Source organism: Leptodactylus fuscus, chromosome 9, assembly GCF_031893055.1.
Source record: "Leptodactylus fuscus isolate aLepFus1 chromosome 9, aLepFus1.hap2, whole genome shotgun sequence".
Taxonomy (NCBI): Eukaryota; Metazoa; Chordata; class Amphibia; order Anura; family Leptodactylidae; genus Leptodactylus; species Leptodactylus fuscus.
Genome location: NC_134273.1, coordinates 23,953,456 through 23,977,202, shown reverse-complemented (window position 1 = coordinate 23,977,202; position 23,747 = coordinate 23,953,456). Strand labels below are relative to the sequence as shown.

The following is a 23,747-nucleotide window of genomic DNA, read 5'->3' as shown; positions in this document are numbered from 1 at the left end:
ATGCAGAGGTAGACCTATATAGGGTTTTTGTTGCTGCCCCTTTAATAAAGCTGGTACAATAGGTACAATATGCAGACACGTCCAGTTTTTCCTCGGCGCTCATAAATAAGGGGACAACCATCACGATCCCTGACAAGGAAAAGTGAAATACTATATGATGACCCAATAGAACAGAACTCCTAATGGGATACAGAGACATTATAGCAATGGGGCTAGTATTACCGATCAATAAGTACTACAGAGCCTGGACGGGGCCCCGACCAACAGCCATCATGTAAGGTAACGCCAGCAGAATTATTAATACGTGCCCTCAGCTCTTCTCTCCTGCCATTGTAATGGAGAAATATCAATATAATAATTCCACGACAACGATAAAACCTATTGCAGATCCGCACAAGGTTTGGCACCATTATGTGGGACTTACCTGGCATTGTTACGGTCTAGAAAAACATGGCTGCTTGCAAAAATGGCACCATACTTGTACACAGATTGTGCATTGTATAGCAGTTTAGCCCCACCAAAGTACAAGGGGCTAAGCTGCAATACCACATACAACCAGGGGACATTTGTGAAAGAAGGCAGCCATGTTTATCCAATCCTGGACACCCCTTATATTATAACACAGATTTGATAGGAGTGCCCGGGCAGTGAGTAAGTTAGGAGAATCTCTGGGTGCATCACAAGAGGAGCCTCAAGTCGATAAATTCTCAGAAATCTGGCATACTGTATATACTCGAGTATAAGCCGACCCGAATATAAGCTGAGGCCCCTAATTTTACCACAAAAAAAACAGGGAAAACTTATTGACTCGTGTATAAGCCGAGGGGGGAAATGCAGCAGCTACTGGAAAATTTCAAAAATTAAAATGGTCGGAGTTTTTGGGTGCAGTAGGTGCTGGGGAAGGGGAGGGGGGGGGTGCTTTGGTTGTCTGTCTGCCCCTTCCCTGAGCTTGAGGACTGGGGTTTTTGCCCCCACTCGGAATTCAGTCTGGCTGAATATAGGGTATCTGCAGTGCTCCTATTAACCCCTTCCCGACAGAACAGGAGCACTGCAGATCCCCTATATTCAGTAGACCGGGCACTGTCAGACACAGGGATACCTAATGTGTTTCACAGTCATTTTCTACATTTATATGTATTCTAGGGAAAGGAGGGATTTAGAGCTTCTATTTATCTTATTATTATATATTTTTTTAAAACTTCCTTTTCTTTCACTATTTTATGGGGTATTCTATACATTACTATTGCGGCTGGTCATAGACCCCCCCCCCCCCCCAAAAAAAAAAAAAAAAAAAAATAAATTAAATTTTTTTTGTTTGCTTGATTTGAGTATAAGCCGAGGGGGGCTTTTGCAGCACAAAGACTGTACTGAAAAACTCGGCTTATACTCGAATATATACGGTAAGTTTCAGAATATCACTACTAACGGTAGAAAATAGTATCATTGTAGAAGACAGAAAAGAATCCCAGCGGGTAGAAAAACCTGCAATAAGATATTTTAAGCTGTCCTTGGATGGCCACAAATGTAGCCTAAGACACCGATGAGGTTTTATGGTTTCAAAGAAGCTGAGTAAAGAAAAAAAATATACAGAACAGAACAAAAAGCCAAAAAGTACCGCAGGGTGGACCACTGTGTCATCTCCTGCCATCACTGTTCTATATTTCTCCAGTACAGGACGCAAACCGAATTATGGGAATTTAATGGGGACAGGTCGGTGTCCATTTATGGGGCCATACATTGTAGTTCCCAGGGCTGTAGGGTTGGGCCAGTTTTAGGTGGATTTGACCTAAAGTTGCCGACTCCAACTTCATAATAAAACGATTACATTATGTAGTTATTGGTCTTGTATTATTATTTAGACGTGTAGTTGGTTGCATATTCACTTTCACAGCAAATCCCTGGCTTTTTAATAAATTCGAGTCTCTTTCCGGTTTCGGACTGACCATGGCTGCCACTTATGAAGGAGTACGTCAGAGTCAGTGGTTTGGTCTAGGCCACATCCCATCATACATATGTGATAAATGTTCAGAGTAATTCTGAGACAATTGGCAATATTTGGAAAGTGGCCCCATTACTACTGGACCTAAGGACGGCTGATAAGCGTACACCCCTTACAAAAGGTGTCAATGTAGTAATTCTCCAACTATCTGCCCAGTTGGCTTATACCATGTCAAATACTAGAAATCATCAAGAAATCCTTGAATATCTTCGTTCTCATTGACCAGCTGATCACATCATTTACTGCAGGGCTGTGACATCGAAAGGCCGAACCGCCGACTCCTTCATAAAGGACTGTCCCTCATGGTCAGTAAACATCCTCTAAGTCACAAAAATATCTAGCGATTGAATTGTGTGATAAATTACAATAAATTATACAATATTAATAACTGCACAAAATAATTACAAATGATTAATCTCTTAATTTTGAAGCCTGAGTTGGAGTTGGCAACTTTTTGACTTTTTGGTGCCGACTCCACAGCTATAGTGTATTGAAAGCACATTGCTCTGGTATGTGCTGCCGATATTGGTGCGGCTGGTTAAAAGGGGAAGTTCATAGCATCCCATGTGGAAACTGTACACGGCAAAAGCCCAATCCCTCCACTTCTTTCTTGGCAACCAATGGCCATCTCTGGTGCAGACGTGAACAAGAAAGCATCCATCACACTGGTCACATTAGAGTCAATGGGGACGGACACACACCGAGGGGGATTTGTCTGTGTTCGTTACTCTGTTTGAAGTCATCCCATGACAGATGACAGCAACGGACATTGATAACAGCACTGTGAACGTAGCCAAATACATCTACGAGGCGTGTCTATCATCCATTGGTGCTCCTCCTGCCCGGGGATCGGTCCCGTCTCTAACCTCCCCTTCATCTCTAAACTTTTGGAACGCCTGGTTTATTCTCGGTTAATCCGTTATCTCTCTGCTAACTCTCTGCTTGACCCCTTACAATCTGGTTTCCGCGCTCTGCACTCTACTGAAACAGCTCTCACAAAAGTCTCTAATGATCTACTAAAGGCTAAATCCAATGGTGACTTCTCTCTTCTTATTCTTCTGGACCTCTCTGCAGCTTTTGACACTGTTGACCATCAACTTCTCCTCACTATGCTCCGCTCAGTTGGCCTCAATGACACTGCGCTCTCCTGGTTCTCCTCTTATCTCTCAGACCGCACTTTCAGTGTATCATTTGCGGGCTCTGTTTCCTCCCCTCTTTCCCTTGCTGTTGGGGTTCCTCAGGGCTCGGTCCTCGGCCCCCTGCTCTTTTCTCTCTACACAGCCCCCATTGGACAAACCATCGCCAGATTTGGCTTCAGGTACCATCTTTATGCTGATGACACCCAATTATACACATCTTCCCGTGACATCACCCCTGCACTCATTCAGAACACCAGTGACTGTCTCTCTGCTGTCTCTAATATCATGTCCTCGCTCTATCTGAAACTAAATCTCTCTAAGACTGAACTACTACTGTTTCCACCATCTAACAGATCTGTCCCTGATATATCCATTGCAGTCTCAGGCCTTACTATAACTCCTAGGCAGCATGCCCGCTGCCTTGGGGTCATATTTGACGCAGACCTTTCCTTCACCCCTCATATTGAATCACTCGCACGTTCATGTCACCTCCACCTCAAAAACATCTCCAGAATACGCCCTTTCCTTACCAGAGATACACTAAAGACACTTATTGTCTCTCTGATTCATTCTCGCCTTGACTACTGTAATTCCTTACTAATCGGTCTTCCCCTCACTAAACTCTCCCCTCTACAATCTATTCTGAATGCAGCGGCCAGGCTCATCTATCAGGCTAGACGCTACAGCGATGCCTCCGGTCTGTGCCAGTCGCTACATTGGCTGCCTATTCATTATAGAATAAAATATAAAGTTATTACTCTCATCCACAAGGCTCTCCATAATGCCGCACCTCCCTACATTTCTTCCCTCATCTCTGTCTACCGCCCAACCCGTGCTCTCCGCTCACTCAATGACCTAACACTTACATCCTCTATTATCAGAACCTCCCACGCTCGTATACAAGACTTCTCCCGAGCTGCACCACTTCTCTGGAATGCTCTACCCCGGACAATCAGATTAACTCCCAACTTCTACAGTTTCAAACGCAAACTAAAGACGCATCTTTTCAGACAAGCCTATCACAATTCCTAATGCACAAAATTGTCTGAACACTGTATAAGCAATGCCGCCCCTGCTACCTCTTGTGTCACCCTCTCTACCTCATAGATTGTAAGCTCTTTTGAGCAGGGCCCTCAGTCCCATTGTGTGAAATGACGTTCTTTGTTATGTATGTCTGTATCTGAACCCTATAAATTGTACAGCGCTGCGGAATATGTTGGCGCTATATAAATAAAATGTATTATTATTATTATTATCTCATACATCCCACATGTATATGGGTATCTTAGCAGTGCAGGTTTCTTCCTGTGAAGTTTGCCTCCTGTCCTCCAATTACCCAATTACGAAAGCGATGCGTATTTCACATCCCATGGTAGTTAATGTGCTTTCCCAATTAGGTGTTCGGTAGCTATGGGTGACCGGGTTATTTATAAAGCTTCCTAATTGGGAAATCACCTATGTTTCTTACATAACGGCATTACTGAGCAAATAGCATAAAACGTCCTCGCCAATATTAGCGATTTTACAAGGGCCCGGCGGCGCCACCACCAGCCCGATCGTTAAAAGTCGCTCTTTAATAAAACTTGCAACGTTTCTGTGTCACTGGAGAGTCGGGCAAATAAAGATAGTGAGGAATGCTTGTAGCTGAAATCTTCAGTGGTTACTGAGCCGGAACATAACAGATCTGATATACTGACATCAATACAAAGCCCTTCCCAAGACTGCAATTCTTTCCACACATTATCGTCGGCCCTGTCTCAAAACATTAGGTCTGTGTCTTTTAAACACCACAAAAAGCATCGCTTATCTGGGAACGCTGGAGATATATCTGGAGAAGGGAAACTTCCATCGAACGGGGAAAACGAGCGTCCTACAGTAATAATGTCTTTAATACATTACTAATCCCGCGGCGTCGAAACGTCAGAATCGCCGACACCGGCTGGAGATGAGAGAGCTCGATAACCATCATGTGCTGACGCACATTTCACATTATTTTCCATGTTTGTCGACTTCTCTATTAAATTAAGGTGGTCTGACTATTTTAAAGGGATCAGATGATCGCGAGGGTTTTGGTGTCCATCAATATTGCGCCTGCCCTGACTCATAGAGGGGTATCCCAAGCGGTGGATAGCCCCGCATCAATGATGTGTATTTACCTCAATGGGACATACGGAAAGGGATCTCTGATCATTCACATGTCCGTTCTAATTTTATCGGACCTAACATTCGTGACAAAAGGCTGAATCTGGCCGTGGATCACATGATCGGGGGTTCTTGACATCTCCGTGTCCATCAAAGGCTTCCCTAAGTAAATTACTACTCTCTGGACAACCCCTTTAAAAACAGATCTGTTGATTTTTATTGGATCTGTGTGTCCGCCAAAATGGATGAAGATCTGTTTTTTTCTGTCCGTCAATACAACAAAACAAAACAAAAAAAATACGGACATGTGAATACACTCACATTCACTACCATTGTTTTTAAAATGGCCTTTGTTGTGTGAATAAGCCCTTAGTGAGACAACCCCCCAAAACCTGAAAGGGCTGGATCACACAGGGCACGGAATGGAGTATTTTGGTCCTGGTTCTGATGCGGGAAGCCACATCAGAATTGAACCAAAATGTGCCTGCCACGACTGTTGCGGATTCCCCCTCTGGAATAGGCTCAAATGAATGGGCCTAGTCTGGAGGGTGCTGTTGCGAGGCGGACGCCGGGGCTGACTCAGTTGCAGTGTCCGCCTGAAGAAAGGACAGCTCGTTTCTTTTTTCTGTGAGCCGAAACATACCGCTCATGGAAAATAGGAAGCTAGCGGTCTACATAGTCCTCTATTGTGAGGGGGCGGATTCTGAGATGGATTTGGCATCAGAATCCGCCCCCTCTTGCCCCGTGTGAATGAGCCCAAAGAAAATTTTATAAAAGCCAATAAGTCAGATATTACGGTACACCATGCACCAACATATATTACATAGTACTTTTTGGATCAATCTAATCTGCAGATCCTGAATCAAATAGCGCAACGCGCTGCCTTCGCTCTCTAATCTAATGACAACACCATGATGGAACCCATTATAAATGGAGTCTATTGAGCACGGTCGGTGTCAATCACAGCCTGTAACGGAAACCACTATACAGAGAGGGAGAGAACCTTATAGACATCATGGAATATATGATGCATAATAAACTACAAGCTCCATGTAGATCTGAAGCCTCCATTGCACTTATAGCTGAACGTTGTGGTTTCTTACGCTCTTGTTTCTTGCCTAGGTAATGATCTGAAAGATGTTTTGAGGTCCACGTCGTCCTAGATCGCTTGCATCATGCACATTTAGCCACGGCAAGGTATCCCCCATGGGCCACAACAGAAAACAACGCTACATATTATTGTGCTATTGAAGTCTCTACGCAGTTCTAGTATAATAACGATAATAGAAAAACATTCCTTGTGTGGTCCCAAAAGCACGAACAACATGGAATTACATAAGCCTAAATGCCAGAGCAGCGACATTCACGTACAACGTGTTACAGATGCTAAAAGCATCCGAGCTCTTCAAAAACAACAAGGACCGCGTGACGTTGCGGTGCAAAATTTAGCAAGAGCAAAAATAGGCTGCGGTGAATTTTTCATGGTTTATTTTTAGGCTCCCAAGAACAGATATTATTTGTGATTATTGGTTTTTAGCCTTGACATCCGAAATATCTAGAGACCAAAATTCATACACATTCATACTACTATAGACAATTTTTGCATAGCTAGTTGATGCGCTTCTCGAAAAGACGACAACCCCCAGCATACAAATGGCCGACACAGTGAAAATCTTACAAAATGTGTCATCTCTTACCTTGGCCCTTCCTGTACTCTGCAGAATGTGCACCAGCGCACAAGCCATCTCCTCCTTGTTTCGGACGCTGATGACCGGCTCCAGCACAGAACATAGCATGGTATAGTTAACTGTAATAAATTCTGCAAACTCCTTGTACTGCTCCATAGGCAGGATGGTGATCGTCTGATATCGGGACTTGATCCGGATAGAAGGTCCCACCGTTTTTCCCTTGTTTATGGTCGGTGTGCTTACAGGGTACCACTTCTCTACAAACTGTCTGCCGGTCACGCTGGCCATAGGAATGTTCACTAAGCCCACATAATTGTTTTTATCCTTCTTCTTTTTCTTCTCTACGTCCTTATAGATGTGCACGGTGATATTGTGCAGGGGGGGCAGGCCATAAAACTCAAAGTGCTCCCCCCAGAAGATGTTGTCTGCTTTTGTTTTACTTGTGGTGCGTGCAAATAGTGTATCGTCCAGGCATAGCTCGCAAAAATACTTCTTTTTGGGGGCCAAGTCCTTGGCCTCGATGATCCATAGGCGTAATACATTTTCAGCCCGGCGGCAATTGTCCTGGGAAAAATGAGAATAGATGACAATGATGTCTGCAATTATTACATCTGCGATAATAGAGGCCAGTTTGACCTATAGGGTTCATGAAAGGGGTTTCCTTAGGATAGGTCATCAGAAATATATCAGCAAGGGTCCGACCCCTGGCCAGTCAGCTATAGCCTCTTCAGTACTACCTAGCGCACAGCCATGCTTGCCATCATAGCTCAGCCCTATCACCTGAAAGCGAGTAGGCCATTTGACCGATGAACATGCCATCACATGGTCACATGGCACACGACGGATCCGCAAAGGTCTCAAGGTGTTGGACCATCACAGGTCTTCAACTGATGATCTATGGATCAGGCATTAATGAAAAAGTTTCGTAGAACCCTATTAAAGCTTTGGCTGCACATTGAGTATTCAGCAATGACATTGGATGCCCCAGCTCAACCCTCATTTTGGATGGGTTTCCTCTTAAAAATTTTTTGCACTGATAAAAGTTATCTAAAAAACTTTGGGTTGGTCATGAAAATGGGGTTGTCAAGTCCCTACTGTTAATAAGATAGTAATATGGCTGCATGACCACTACTCCGTATACTTGTATAGCCACAGACATAGATATTTATATCCAGAACAACCCCTATAACAGGAACCCAGAAAATATTGAGCAGGCAAAAAAATAATATTCTTGAAAATAATTTTTCTGCAGCTCTTGGAGATTTTCCACAGCCGTCTTATTTTCCGCCCCTCTTACCTTGTTGGGTTGAACTGTGCGTCGTAAGTTTTCCATCCACTTATCTCTCTCGGCAGCTGAGGAGCAGCTGAAACATTTACTACCGCTGGAGTAGGTTACCTGGTAGAGGTGCGAGGACATAAAGGGAGAAAAAACAGAAAGAAAGAAAGCAAAGGTCACTAAAAAAAGACTGGAGTTAATAATTCACTCAGCGTCCCATAAGAATACTCATCTCCCTTACCTCAAAACAGAAGTCTTGTCCCAGGATGCTGCTGTGCAACGGCTTTACCAAAATTTTATCTTCTGTCCCCAAATCCAAAGCCTCCACTGCACTCCCTGGACTCAGTAAAGACTCATGCGAACGAGATTCTTTCAGTTTGGGTAACCCACGTGTCCTGCGTTAAGAGGAGAATGCTGTTAAAATGGTGCCGGTGCCAAGAACATATTTGCAAAAAAATTTGTTGATATGCAATAAAGCCAAGTACTGGTTTACAAAATTGTCTAAAGCAAGTCAGATATGGAGATGCAAAGTCAACAACAGTGACCCAGGACAATGACCATAGTGCAAGAAAAGCAACATGGTAAACCAAAAAATTGCATTGAAAAGTAGTCTTCTAGGAGGGTGGTCTTATCATAGAAGACCTCAAACGCGTATAGTATATGGTGGAATGGAAAAGCAAATATTAAGATGGATCCCAATTGTTGCTGGCCAGTGGTACCCGATGTTTGTCCCCTGTACATACCTCTCCACCGTCTTCCTTGCTACCAATGTTGTTCTGGGGCGAGGCGTCCTGTACAGGATCACCCAGCAAAGGGGATGGCACCAACAAGGGCTTGGCCTCCTCTCTCCAAGGGCCCCATATCCGTCACGTGTTCTGCTCTATGGTACACGCGCCCATGGTCTTTTGAGACTGATGTCACCGATTCCACAACCATTATTCCAATGGGTAATAAATTAGAAGGAATTTTCCCGGATATCTTTACACACCGGGTGTGCTGGCTATAATGTCATTTTGCACCGACATTGACTGATCTTTCCGAAACCAATGACGTGATGGGTAACAATAGACCTATCCGTATGAACACAGGCTTCTCCTGTGTCGCCTTGCCCAAAAAAAACCCAAAACCTAAGAGTAAAATGTGCCAGAATTCCTTCCGTATATGAAAGTACATGAAGACAGTCTCGGCCGGAGTATTCCCTAGCAGTACGCGTCTTGAGGCCTTACACTTATCTTCCAGTTACATAATAAAGTTATGACTTTTTAACCACTTTTGTCTTGTACCCGTCCATGGTAACAAGCCAAACTGCGCTGCTGTGGAAAGCACAAGACTTCTACAAATAGCAGCGATGAATTTTTAATAGCGGCGGGCTACGGATGCATTAGTACAGTGAAAGTTACGCAGGTTGTGATACGACAGAAAAGGACTTACATGAAGCAGTTATACAGCCACCTTGCTGTGCATGCCCAAATCATAGCTAGGATTCATGTCACATAGCCTCACCCATCGTCGGCTCCTTTGCCTAGAGGTCAAGGGTCACGCGCCGCCAGGAGGGATGCGTCGAGGAGCCAAGTCGGGCATACCGTCTGCTTGGAGAGGTCTTCGAAATCTCATAAGATTGAGGAAAACGCTGAATTCCAAGCATTCCGGACTTAAGGGCTGAATTGGCTGGCAGTGAAATGAAATCTGGCTTCAAATAGCTGGCTACTGCATCCTTCCCCTCCTCCTTCTCCAGCAGCATCCCGCCCCTCAGGTAGCACAAGCTCAGTCCCGGTGTGCCCGGACTGCTGCACTCTGGGCCTGTTGCTATGACAATGCACCTATAAGCAGATTATAGCTTGCAGGCAGAAGCTGCAGCCGGGTTGGCTCAAAGAGCATGCTCTGTAAACATTGCAAAGGTGACCTTTCCAAGCAGCTTCCCTTGCATAAACCCAACCCCAGCAAGAAGTGGGAAGGGGGGGCTCTTAAACACTCTGCGCTGTGGTCCCGAGAGGGGACAGATCAGCGACATTCAATGCGTCAAACCTCCTGGAAGCATCTCCTCTGGGAGACATCATCACCTTCCAGCCTTTACAGACATTGCTCATTTCCGATTCCTGGTGACTACCCCTAAGTCATGTCATAAAGTGAAAAACTGGAGGGGGGCTGCAAAGAAGACAACAGAAGGGAAGAGGATGGGTCACAAATCCGCAACACAATTCCCTGTCCATTTCTATATAGAGAATTGGGCAATGTGCATAGGGTACCAATGGATGAGGAATAGCGACCAGCCAGGGAACATAAAGGGTTAATAACCCTGGGTGGCGGACGCAAGTATACGATGCTTAACCCTCGAGTGACAAAAGATCAAACCGACCGAAAGCAAGTGCCCGATCCAGCGAGAATGGATTAAAGAGCTCGTCCTGTATTATAGTGGAGGCTATAGGAAAACTGAGCAGTGCTTAGCCGCCCCTGTACAGACACGGATAATCCCAGAGAAGCAGGATTACTGTAAACTGTCCGAACCACACAGGAGGGGCGGGGGACAAGGAGAAGCGCCCCCTACACTATATAAATCCTGGTCTGTCAGCCTCACCGCAAGCAACATGAAGCTAATGCTTGTGTGGAGAATTAGGGCCCATTATTGGGAGACTCCATCATCAGGCCCACAATAGTGCCGCCACATGTGCTACTCCCTTTCACCAGCTCCCGTACCACCCACAGAGCTCACTGCGAGGCGCAGCGGGCTTTCGTTATTTATTATTAGCAATATTACAAAAAAAAAAGGTCACTGATTACGTTCTGATTGCTTACGTTACAACAATAGAAGGGCTGCGGCATCAAGGACAGTTTTTGTTGAATTCGAAAACCGAAAAAGTTACCGACTCCAACTCCAGCCTTGGCCTACTGACTCCACAGCACTGGGCAATGGTTGTCTAAGCTGCAGAGAAAAGCGTGCACACATAGGAGAGAAGAGCGCAACAAAATGAGATGTTCTAGCACTACTGTGGCCTGAACTTACACCACTACCCCCGCCACTGTGAGACAGCAGGGCGCAGTCAGGTGTCATCTCCCCCTACCCCTTGTAGAATACGTCGGCATGAACCCCATCATGACCAATACTGCAAAGAAGTAAGCAAGCACCAATGGACGTCCTATATTGTTCAGAGGTTTTTCGGATTGTGACGAAGGAGTCTTACTCATTGACAGCCTTCCCTGAATAAGTGTATATACATAGACAGGTGTCAATAACTAACAAGAACCACCCACTGGACTCCTAAGTCCAGAAAGAACAGAGCTTTACATATTATATTTGGAAATTATCAGTGTCCTAATCCTGCTCTATAACATGCCTCCTGCAGATGGCACTATTTTCAATGTAACTCGTTTCACTACCAACTCAAACTCTTCGCACCCTTCAATAGGTGGCGCTCCACTGATTTCAGCGCAGTTGGATTTTTTTCTCTAGCCCCTACCGTTCCCGAGCTATCGGCACTGTTAATTTCAGCACTGACTGTGCTAATAAAGCTTTGCCAGGTGGGCGGTCTTCTATTACTCTGGCACCGCCTACTTATCAGTACAGAGTCTTATTAGCTTGTCTGGTGTTGAAAATAGCTACACTGATTGCTCAGGAATGGTGGGGGCTAGAGGGAAAATTCCAACTGCGTCAGAATCAGTGGAGCGGCGTCTATTGAACGGTGCAAAGAGCTGGAGTTGGTGAAACGCCCCCTTTAAGTACTGGTGTGATGTTATAATACTCCGTTTCTAATGGGCACTTATAATCCATCTCACTCTGACAAGGCTCCTAAAGTAATAACCAGGACAGATGACAAACTATTACGTCCACATTACCAAAGTATAAGATGACGTTCTGGGAATCGGCAAGACAGTAACCGCAGGCTTCAATCTGCTGCTTCTTCTTCTATAGACTGTGTGAGCGCCATCTGGGAGAAGGATGGGTGAAGCTAATTACTTTGGTGCCACTGTCGAATCTGACCCATTTAACAGCCTGGCTAAAAAGGAGGGAGCATTTTACAATCACTCAGCAAGCTCCAGGACTTTATCATATTGCACTGAAATCTGCCTGCTAGGATTATGAACCAGAAAAGGATAATGCGGCATTAATAGAGCCTCACAAACCATCAACAGCAATGACTCACATTACATCCATTAGCTGATAAGGAGACAGGGGGAGACTGGCATTCTGCGTAGCGGCTACTATACCGCACACACCCTCTGTATACGAGCCGTCAGCGGAGTCATCTCGACACGACGTTAGCGGGCGCTTTGCACTAAGACGAATCACTTCTAAGAGGGTACTTATACTAAAGTCCAGGGAAGAATAAGCAGCGTGCCATCTCATTCCTTCCGACGCCCAGGTACAATTAATAATGCCGCACTTGTACGCTGCACCCCATCCAGATTTCATTTGTTAATGACTTAAATGCCCGGTCTCCCTGCCAACTCTCTGGGGAGACATGGCAGCTCTCAGACAGTGCAACTAAGTGCTTGAGATTTATATGGCTGAGAGGGTAGAGATGTCGGGTCGGGTACGGTCACAAAAGTAATTTTTTTTCCGCTGCTGGTGCCAGTTAATGTTTAATGCAGCTTATTAACCTTATCTTTCAGTTCTTCAATAAAAGCTTTGAAGAGGAGGAACATTGGCTGAGGATGTGTATGGATTCGGAGAGGATCACATTACGTTATCTAGAAATCTAGCGGCAAATTCTACCTCTTTTTAACCTTTCTAGTTACTTTACCCTTACTGGAAATAGAGCTTTTCCCAATACTGGTTATAACGGAGGATACAGAAGGCCTCTGAACTGATTATACCCACCTATATAGCTCCTATAGATCCCTACTGGGTATAGAGAGTGCACAGGAACTCTGTTAGGATACGGTCACATCTGCGTTGGCGTCCCCGCCGCTGTGCGTCCACAATCACGGATGAAGAAGGCCTACAAGTCTGACTTTAGTGAATTCAGCTTCAGGGGCCATTCATATCATATCACGGAAAATAAAGAGAAATTCCTCACTTTCCAGCACGGTTTTCCAGACACTGGCGACCTGCGACGGGATGCTGATACAGGGCATTCAGCTTTCCGCTGCGGATTAGGGCCTAGGCTGGATCAGTTGTGGCCTCCGCATCAAGATGGAGCAGGACGATTATTTTTCCATGGTGTTGCTGCAATCTCATTGAAAATAAAAAGGAAGCCGCAGAATCTGGCCAGAATAGATCGCTGATTCAGGGGCAAATTCTGCGTCAAATTCCTATGTTGGGACGGCCCAAAAACGGATCCATTATAGTTAATAGGATCCATCATCTCAGTACGTGACCTCTTGTGCAGTGGTCACTCTATCCTCCAAAGGATAAGAACAACGGTAGTGTGAACCTGGTGTCAAAGTGGATGTCGGACTCTTTCACCACAAGAAAAAACAAAAAACAAATGAGGCAAATGTTGTAAAATTAGAAAATAAAATGGTTTTAATCACTCGCCAAACTGGTCTGCCAGCATTGTTACAACATAGTGCCACAAGACTGCTGCAGCCCCGGTGGTTACGTGCTATATTACTGATGATCGGACAGTGGTAGTGCGGCACAGCATTGCTGTACCAGCAGGGAATGACCGCAGCTTCTACACTAGATTGCAGATTTTTTTTTCTTATTGTTTTACAGCTTTCTCTACTACAGGGATGGGGAGTCGGAGTTGGAGCCAATTTTGAGTCTGAAAAAAGTAACTTACTTCAACCTTCTGAGAAGGTCGGCATGATGTTAAAGGGAGCGCCCTCTATTGGTTTGCTTTACATCATGGAAGACAGACTTGCAAATTCTCAGTGAGCGCCCTCTACTGGTGTGCATTCTTGAGGCACTGGCTTCCTAATTACACCATGGAAGTCAGATTTGCATATTCTTCCCATGACTTCAACTTCAAAATAATTCAACTAAAACAATGTATAATTAGGCGCAGAGTCCGACGAAAATCACTTTATAAATGACGGACATCCAATGGATCCCATTACAGTCAATGGGTCTACCAGGCTGTGTGTGTAACCCCCAATGGACCCCAACAACGGAGCCGACCGCTAGTATGAACGCAGCGTTACGTGTATAGCTTGTACATAGTCACTTTCATAGGAATTCAGTCACTATTTCTTAAATTAGAGGAGCTTTGCAGTTCCTTCAGGCTGTCGACTATTTACGAAGGAATCAGAGCAAAGGTTTACAATTATATTACCAGAATTGTGACGTCCTCGCCAGTAAACAGATAGCCAAATGTGATTTTTAGTGGCAAAATCACACCGCAAAATTGAGTAGTTTTACACTGGCATAGAACATTCGATTATTATGTAACGTTACAATATTGCTGACGTATTTACCAGTGTCTAATTCTTCGATAGTCTGCGTTTATTCCCCCATGCCCTGAATAAATGGCAGTAATATATAAGGCTTCTCCCTCCTGTTACCCTGTGGTCCCAGAGCAGCATGGCATCGGCTTGTAGGACGGGTCAGCGGCTGTCACTGGCCGGCGGCAGAATAATGCAGCGATGGGAATCTTCTGCTTCGTGCACATTCAGACTGCAGAGCCGCACGCTCCACAGTGCAAATACTAGACAGCAGCTTATGCCAAGCGCCGCAGACGCACATTTATTGTGTTCATGACATAAGTAACGGCTCTGCTAAATAGCTCAGTATATCATGAAGACGCTATATATCAGTGACTCCATGTCTATAATGAAGGGGATTTGCTGGTGGCTTCTGCTTTATAGTCTCCTTACTGCTCTGTAAATGCAGCACAACTTCAGTTTGCCGATTTGCAAAAACTCGCTCTATAGTGCCGTTCCTCTGTTACTCTTCCTGGAAATGTAGAAGTCAATGGCCGACTGGGTGTTATCTTTCCCATTATGATTAGAGGACAGGGTTAGGTTGTCTTAGGATAAAATGGGTGCTGGAAGGTGTGTCTTCATGGGGAATATAAGACATATTGGTAGAGGTGACAGGTCCTTTCTATATTAAGCCAGTCTTTTGTGAAACTACAACTCCCAGCATGCTCCATTCACTTCTATGACAGCTCCCAGAAGAGCACAGCAACTATGCATGTTGGGAGTTGTAGTTCTACACAACCACTATCCAGAACATAGAGAGTCCGAGGCATGAATGGGAAAGACTTGGGTACTAGGGAGAGTGGCAGAGGGGAATGCTAATCCATTAAAGGGGTATGACACATTTATCTCAAAAATAGGCCATTCATTTATGATGAGTGCAGATTTGACCCCCAGGATCCACACAAATCGGTAGAGTAACTGAAGGTTGGTTCCTAGCCATGACCCCAGTCCATTAGTGTGTGTGACTGGATTACAGGTCAGTGACATGCAAGTGAGCTGTACCACACTCCACGCCACATGGAAGAAAGCGGCACAGTGATGGATACTTTCAATAACATATTATTATAATATACATTATAATATTATACAATATATATATATATATATATATATATATATATATATATATATATATATATATATATACACACAGTCTTATGAAAAAGTTTGGGCACCCCTATTAATCTTAATCATTTTTTGTTCTAAATATTTTGGTGTTTGCAACAGCCATTTCAGTTTGATATATCTAATAACTGATGGACACAGTAATATTTCAGGATTGAAATGAGGTTTATTGTACTAACAGAAAATGTGCAATATGCATTAAACCAAAATTTGACCGGTGCAAAAGTATGGGCACCCTTATCATTTTATTGATTTGAATTCCCCTAACTACTTTTTACTGACTTACTGAAGCACAAAATTGGTTTTGTAACCTCAGTGAGCTTTGAACTTCATAGCCAGATGTATCCAATCATAAGAAAAGGTATTTAAGGTGGCCAATTGCAAGTTGATCTCCTATTTGAATCTCCTCTGAAGAGTGGCATCATGGGCTACTCAAAACAACTCTCAAATGATCTGAAAACAAAGATTGTTCAACATAGTTGTTCAGGGGAAGGATACAAAAAGTTGTCTCAGAGATTTAACCTGTCAGTTTCCACTGTGAGGAACATAGTAAGGAAATGGAAGACCACAGGGACAGTTCTTGTTAAGCCCAGAAGTGGCAGGCCAAGAAAAATATCAGAAAGGCAGAGAAGAAGAATGGTGAGAACAGTCAAGGACAATCCACAGACCACCTCCAAAGAGCTGCAGCATCATCTTGCTGCAGATGGTGTCACTGTGCATCGGTCAACAATACAGCGCACTTTGCACAAGGAGAAGCTATATGGAAGAGTGATGAGAAAGAAGCCGTTTCTGCAAGCACGCCACAAACAGAGTCGCCTGAGGTATGCAAAAGCACATTTGGACAAGCCAGCATCATTTTGGATGAAGGTCCTGTGGACTGATGAAACAAAGATTGAGTTGTTTGGTCATACAAAAAGGCGTTATGCATGGCGTCCAAAAAAACAGCATTCCAAGAAAAACACTTGCTACCCACTGTAAAATTTGGTGGAGGTTCCATCATGCTTTGGGGCTGTGTGGCCAATGCTGGTACCGGGAATCTTGTTAAAGTTGAGGGTCGCATGGATTCCACTCCGTATCAGCAGATTCTTGAGAATAATGTTCAAGAATCAGTGACGAAGTTGAAGTTACGCCGGGGATGGATATTTCAGCAAGACAATGATCCAAAACACCGCTCCAAATCCTCAGGCATTCATGCAGAGGAACAATTACAATGTTCTGGAATGGCCATCCCAGTCCCCAGACCTGAATATCATTGAACATCTGTGGGATGATTTGAAGCGGGCTGTCAATGCTCGGCGACCATCTAACTTAACTGAACTTGAATTGTTTGTCCAAAATACCTTTATCCAGGATCCAGGAACTGATTAAAAGCTACAGGAAGCGACTAGAGGCTGTTATCTTTGCAAAAGGAGGATCTACTAAATATTAATGTCACTTTTCTGTTGAGGTGCCCATACTTTTGCACCGGTCAAATTTTGGTTTAATGCATATTGCACATTTTCTGTTAGTACAATAAACCTCATTTCAATCCTGAAATATTACTGTGTCCATCAGTTATTAGATATATCAAACTGAAATGGCTGTTATAAACACCAAAATATTTAGAACTAAAAATGATTAAGATACACATTAAAATGTTTCAATAGAAAATCCATCCAAAAAAGCCTATAAAGCCAAAAATAGACCAACAAAAACTGTGTAGGAGGCCGAGGTCGGCCATTCTGCACCATGGGTAGTCGTCGTGTCTGCTGTCAGCGCTCATCTCCCATTGACATAAATGCTGCATATAGCGCTTGTATCCTGCGTTGTACAAGTCCTGGTCACTTCCATGCAGCATGTCCTAAACCAATCACACGTGCAAAGGTGCAAAGTTAAAGCAGAAAAACTGATACACCGACCAAGTGAGAAGTTTTATAGGCCGGCCACAGATGCGCCCTGGAGGGCGGCTTCACATGTCACACCAAACACATAATCCTTTCAAAAAATCTGCTAGGTCTGGGGTTAAATCCGAAGCAATTCCACCTCTAAATTCTTGTGCATGACAATTCCAGTATGTGTGAATCCATCATGACAATCTCTGTGCAAACTGACTGCATAAGGAATATTACTAGAGTGATATGTGATGTGTCTAGTACATGGTGCGGGCCATCACTAATGCATTGCACTAAAGTATAACCTACCTAATATAGAAAGAGCTGGCAGAGCGGGCGCCCCAGGATCTTCTGATAGTAAAAGCCATATCAGCCCTCCGTCATGTCAGGATGCCCAGTGTACAGCTAGTGTCCTGGTCAGCCGGCGCACACGTTAATGCCAGAAAATGACTTTCGCTTAATCTGCAGGAATCCGTCCCACGTGTTTAGCAGTCCAGAGGGGAAAGAATCCAGCCCAGCTGTCAGAAGAGGCCGAGTCCTAACCCTCCCATATCCCTTACAGAGCACACCACAGGCCAGATAGCCGCTATTCTGACAGCAACAACAACAACCCCGTCCATATATCACTCCATAGATTCCATAAGAAACAAGTGGGGGCACGGCGCTAGCAAATATAACTATTCCTTGGGAAGGACCGGACCAACCCGCAGAACTTCACAAGAACTGGATGCATTAAACTCTTACAGGCCCTGTCCATAGACAACTGTATGTTGGGCAGTTCAGTTACCTAAAACCCAGTAAGTATCCTGCACGGGTCCCGTTATTTAGAAAGGGGCCCATACCCAATAACCACTGGGCATCAGATGACTGCTGGGGCATCTTAACATGTTCAGAGATCTAGAGCTAGGTTCACATCTGTGCCAAGATCTTCATCTTTTGGGTCTGCCAGGGGACCCAAAGGTCGGGCAGCCGGACTACTGTTTTAGTGGTTTGATTCCGGGGACCCTAACCTACCTATCTGCGGGGCTGGGTTGATATGTTTGTTCTGGAGACAGACTCCCATTAATATGATAGCTTTAGGAGGGTCTTGGGGTTGTAACCTATCATATTTTACACTTCTAGTGCATGTGTTTTGTACTGTTAACAATTTTTCATTGCTTTTAGTCACTGGATATCTGTATATTTTGGTATATTTTGATGCACTTCTCAGTTTACTGGTTTATAAATCTGTGTCTGCTGGCTACCATGGGTCATTCCATCCCGGGCAGCGTGCTGTAGCATTATCTGCTCATATGCAGAACACCATCAGTGCAGAAGGAGACGCAGCAATGGGACAGTCACATGACCCCGTCACCTTGGGAGCTATGAATGTGGCAGCTGCTGCGTCCGCAGGGGACCCCTGGGCAGCGGGTGAATGGAGAATCCTCAGTGTGCGCTGGGGCAAGGAATGAACTGTGTCAGAGCTTCACAGGCCACGACACGTCTGCTTAGGACATTTCTGAAATTTCTGCAAAAATTGGGCAATCGCTTTAAAGAGAATGCATCATTTACCATATAGTCATGACCATAGACAACAACAGATTGGAGCCGTCTCATTGAGGTCTATGGGAGAGTTTCTAGGTATGCTCTGTGCAGGGAGGAGGAAAAAGTACAGTAAGTGGTGACATCATCTATTGTCAGTAGTGGTTGCAAAGATGGGTCAGTGGTGTCTATTCTAATTGTAATACTATCTGTTACAAAACTGCTACAGAATTGGCAAGTGTTAGGCTATTAGGCTTACTAGTTAGGATAAAGATTGCAGGATTTACTACTTTTTTTTAAAAAAAATATATAGATAGTGGCAATTTTTTTTTTTTTTTTTAATAAAAAATATCACCAAAATTAAAAAATATACTTTGAATATTGGTTGGTCATTGGTTAAGATAGTTCTAAGGTCTTATTCACATGAAAAACGTGGCAGTTTTTTTTAAAAAAAAAACAATGAGACAGAATGTTACCTTTTATGTGTCTACCAAAAACAAAAAAAACCTGACGTGCTCGGTCTTTGTCTGTTTTGACAGATACAAAAACAGACAAGGGAATACACCCATAGACTTTCATGGGTTTTAAAACGGTCACGTGACAGGTGTTTGAAAAATGGCTGAGATAATAAATAAGGCCAAAAATGAAGATTTTCCATGAGCTTTAGGTCCGTGAAAAACAAAACGGGTGTGTGAATAAGGCCTTAGTACTATCAGACAAGAAGGGAAGAAGGGAAGGAGGGCATCGTGTGATGGTGCAAATCTTACTGCAGTCAAGGCTCGTTCCCAATGACCCAATGTCTGGACTTAACATTACTCTATGGATTTAGGAAACTCAGTTTGCCAATACGACGCGCCCACCCAAAACATCAGCGGATCCATAAGCTAGACGCTATACGCCGACAGGCACCGCTGTATAGAAGGCAAATGACTTTGAGAAGACAAATGGGAATATGAGCGAGCGCATTCATGCCAAAGACTTCTTGCCAAAACTGGAGCTGTAAAAGGAACATTAACTTTAGAGAATAGTCAAACACATACAATTGCTACTAAGCATGAATACACAAGGAACAATAAAGGCGAGATTATGAATGCAACGCACACTTGTCTTAAGAAAGAAAACATTTGCGGAATTCGCCTAACAGAAAAGCCGGGGGCAAGTGATGAAGAGTAAGAAGTTCAGGCTCTCAGCGTGGCCTAGGGCGTGGGAGGAGGGCCATGTTATACAACAAGGGGCGGTAAACAACGTCTAGCTGGTGGGAATAGACGGCGAGAGAAATGTTATACTGCACCTTTTGTAATGGAGATCTATGGGCTGTAATGCACAAAAGTCTTGGGGAAAATAATTGCACAAAATGGCCGCATACACCCCATGGACCATTGTGGTTGTCAGTATCCACCAATACTACTGGCACACAGGTTTTAAACAACTGGATCGTGGCCTTAGACTTAGGCCCCATTTTGCGGAAACACAGTCCTGGACTGGCTTAGAAAAGGAAAAATGCCGCCCTCCCTGGGGCCCTGACATAGCGCCGCCTGAAGTGGTCGCTTCAGGTTGCCTCATGGGAGGTACAGTGCTGCCCGTCGCAGCTTTCCGCTCCGGATTAGGCCCAAATGAATGGGCCTAGTCTGGAGGGTGCTGTCACGAGGTGGAAACCGCGGCTAATTCAGCCTGAAAAAAGGGCAGCTCGTTTCTTTCTTCCGCTAACGGAAAAAAGAACGCTAGAGGTCTACATAGATCACCATTGTGAGGAGGCGGATTATGACATAGATTCCGCGCCAAAATCCGCCTCCTCTTGCCCCGTGTGAACGGGGCCTAAGGGTATGTTCACAAGGCAGATAGCGAACAGAAATAGGAGATGGATTTACGCCTCAAATTCCTCTCCACTTTCCGCCCCTATGGGTTGCTGCTGTGACTTTCACTCGGCTGCTACGGCTCAGATGAAGGCTCTAAGTATCTTGATCTGTGGGCTCTGTGGCTGTATCTGCCGTGGTATCCTAATGCAAGGTCGATCAGGGTGCTTATTTTTCAGCATCCTGCTTCGATCTCTGTCTTCTACTGAAAACACCGGGAGGCAAATTCAGGGCAGAATTTGGTGCTGATTTGGATAAGGAATCCACCACAAAATCAGCACCAAATTACGTTGTGTGAACATGCCCTAAGTGACTTATCAGTGAATGCAATGTTCACAGCACGGGAATGAGTAGTATTTTACTATATTATCCCTGCATATAGTAGATCTGACTATGGACTAGCGTATAATCACACCTTGCAGCAATCATCAATGATATGCTTGAAATAGTGGAAAACCTCTTTAACTTACTCAACTCCAACAAGATGGAGGCCCCTAGTGCTCTGGCAGAGTCAACATGGCAATGGAAGGAGTAGAGACAGGGCACCTGCGGCAGCCATGAACTACACCTGCAGACTCCCTCAGTGACCAATCAGTAGATGTAATGTTCACCGCTCAGCCGCACCACTTTACACAAAAGCTTGCTAGCATTGTATGATATCCCTCCAGTATACAGCAGCTCCGGAAGTGTGTGACTGTATACTAGCGTATAATTACTGGACCTTGGCTCCGACCTCCAATCACACCTTGCAGTAAACATCAATGATATGCTTGATATACCAGACCTATAAATACAGTGATGTCCCCTGGAGGAAGGAAGTGGGTGACAAATGACTAGTTGCATGCGAGAGCAAAGGCTCCCACTATGTTCATAAGACTACTATACAATGCCTAGTAAAAGAAGACACATTTAACAATACAAATCACAGCAGCAAGTTCTACGATTCCACCTCTGAAGCCTGCAGAATGGTGAATGCAGCTCCGGACTAGAATACAGGCTGTCATATAATTCAATGCATTGACAAAACTGGATTCTGATTCTATTATTGTCCTAATACAGCTAATAAAACAAGGTGACAAGTTCTAACCAAGTGCACGAGACGACAATCCTGTCTCCTGCCACCGAGCGGGATCCCTGGGTGTCCTATTCAGCCCAATTAGTCAGCTAATTGCTGCAATAAACCCACCTTCGTCCTGTGGAGACGCTATAAATCTCCCCGCTATATTTTACATGTAGACGTTGTCCTATGGGAGGCTCATCACAAGTATTTTTTATGTCCTAGCCATAACTCTGCAAATTAATAAGGCTCTGGCCAGTTCTCTGTGCGTCAGATTTATGGCGCTATACATCACTCAGCAATGGGAGACGAGAGGACTGGGGTCACGCGAGTAAGCGGCAGCGCTACGCCAGGGCTGCACTAAATTGCCAAACACATCATCCGAATAGGCTCAGCCAATCTTACCTGTCAGTGTCTGCAGGCCGCAGCGACGGCAGGCGGAAGCTTGTGTTTCTGTCCAGCTTTGACTGACTCTTTGTCCTCTTTATTGAGCCTTTTAGACGTTTGCTGAAGAAGCCCTAGGAGAAAACAGGAGGCGGTGAGAGGCTTACAAATAACACGGTCAACGGTCCGATCTGCGACATGTCAGCTTTATTATATTAGAGCGTTATTCATGGCCACCTCCATAGACTGCAACATTACTCATCGAAGGTAGCAATCGCCTATGCCGGAAGAACTTTAAGCGTTACACATCCTGAGCTCCCTGGTTCATAAACAAAAAAAATAACTGATGCACGAAAGGGTGAAATTCTGCAAATTCACATAGCATTCCCTGACTGCAATACTGGAGGACACTCCCTAGGGGCGCTGCAACAGATCAGTGGTTGTCACTGAGCCTCTCATACTTGTGTAGGAGACCAAGATAACTCAGAGATGGATAAATTATTAACATTTTTGCACAAGGGAATACATCAAAGACTAATATTGCGGTGTATTTGGTTCGTAACATGGGTATAGCGCTTTATAACAATCTGGGTGCTGTCACAGGCAATGGAGCTGAAGACGTCCCATGAAAATTAGGAGAAGCGATGCCTGTGGGACATGTTTTATAAGACACAATGTCTGCCACTGTAGTAAATGATTCATTATTTTATTAAAGAGATTTTTGTGCTTACGGCCGCCTGCGCATACCCAGCATGTGAGAAAGCGCTGCTCTGTAAATATTAAAATGTAATATTACATGCCAGCCATTCAGAGGAGAGTCATACATGGAAGGGCCTAGAGCAGGGGTAGGGAACCTTCGGCTCTCCAGCTGCTGTGAAACTACAACTCCCAGCATGCTCCATTCACTTCTATGGGAGTTCCAAGAACAGCAGAGCGAGTATGCATGCTGGGAGTTGTAGTTTTGCAACAGCTGGAGAGCCGTACGTTCCCTAGCCCTGGCCTACAGCAAGAGACCCTAACTCATAGCAAACTAATACAAGAGGGCCTGTAGTGAAGGACCACCCTATACGGCATCCATATAGCCTGACATGTTGTATGTCCCTGTGCTTCTCCCTACTTTCTATACGCCAACACCAAGCACAGTGCTTGGAAATAGCAATGAACTGGAACCCAAAATCAATCTGCATAATCTTTGGAAAATTAATTGAAAGGGTTAATACTATGAGAAACATTGAGCACCCGTCCATAGGATAGGTAATAAATATATAATTGCTGGACCCCCGCCATGGCTAGAATGGGGGGTCCCTTGTTCTGAAGACATGGAATGGA

General features: G+C 44.5%; 1 protein-coding gene across 4 annotated transcripts in view; it reads right to left on the bottom strand.

The window, feature by feature from the left end:
- Positions 1 to 23,747, bottom strand: part of RASAL2 (RAS protein activator like 2) — a 231,186-nt gene that overhangs the window by 27,123 nt on the left and 180,316 nt on the right. For all 4 annotated transcript variants that reach the window (XM_075287447.1, XM_075287448.1, XM_075287445.1 and 1 more), the window contains exons 5-8: positions 22,440 to 22,552; positions 8,486 to 8,639; positions 8,266 to 8,364; positions 6,978 to 7,532 (exon numbers count right to left, since the gene is read on the bottom strand). In XM_075287447.1, coding sequence (XP_075143548.1) covers positions 6,978 to 7,532; positions 8,266 to 8,364; positions 8,486 to 8,639; positions 22,440 to 22,552 — 921 coding nt within the window. The remainder of the gene's footprint in view (positions 1 to 6,977; positions 7,533 to 8,265; positions 8,365 to 8,485; positions 8,640 to 22,439; positions 22,553 to 23,747) is intronic.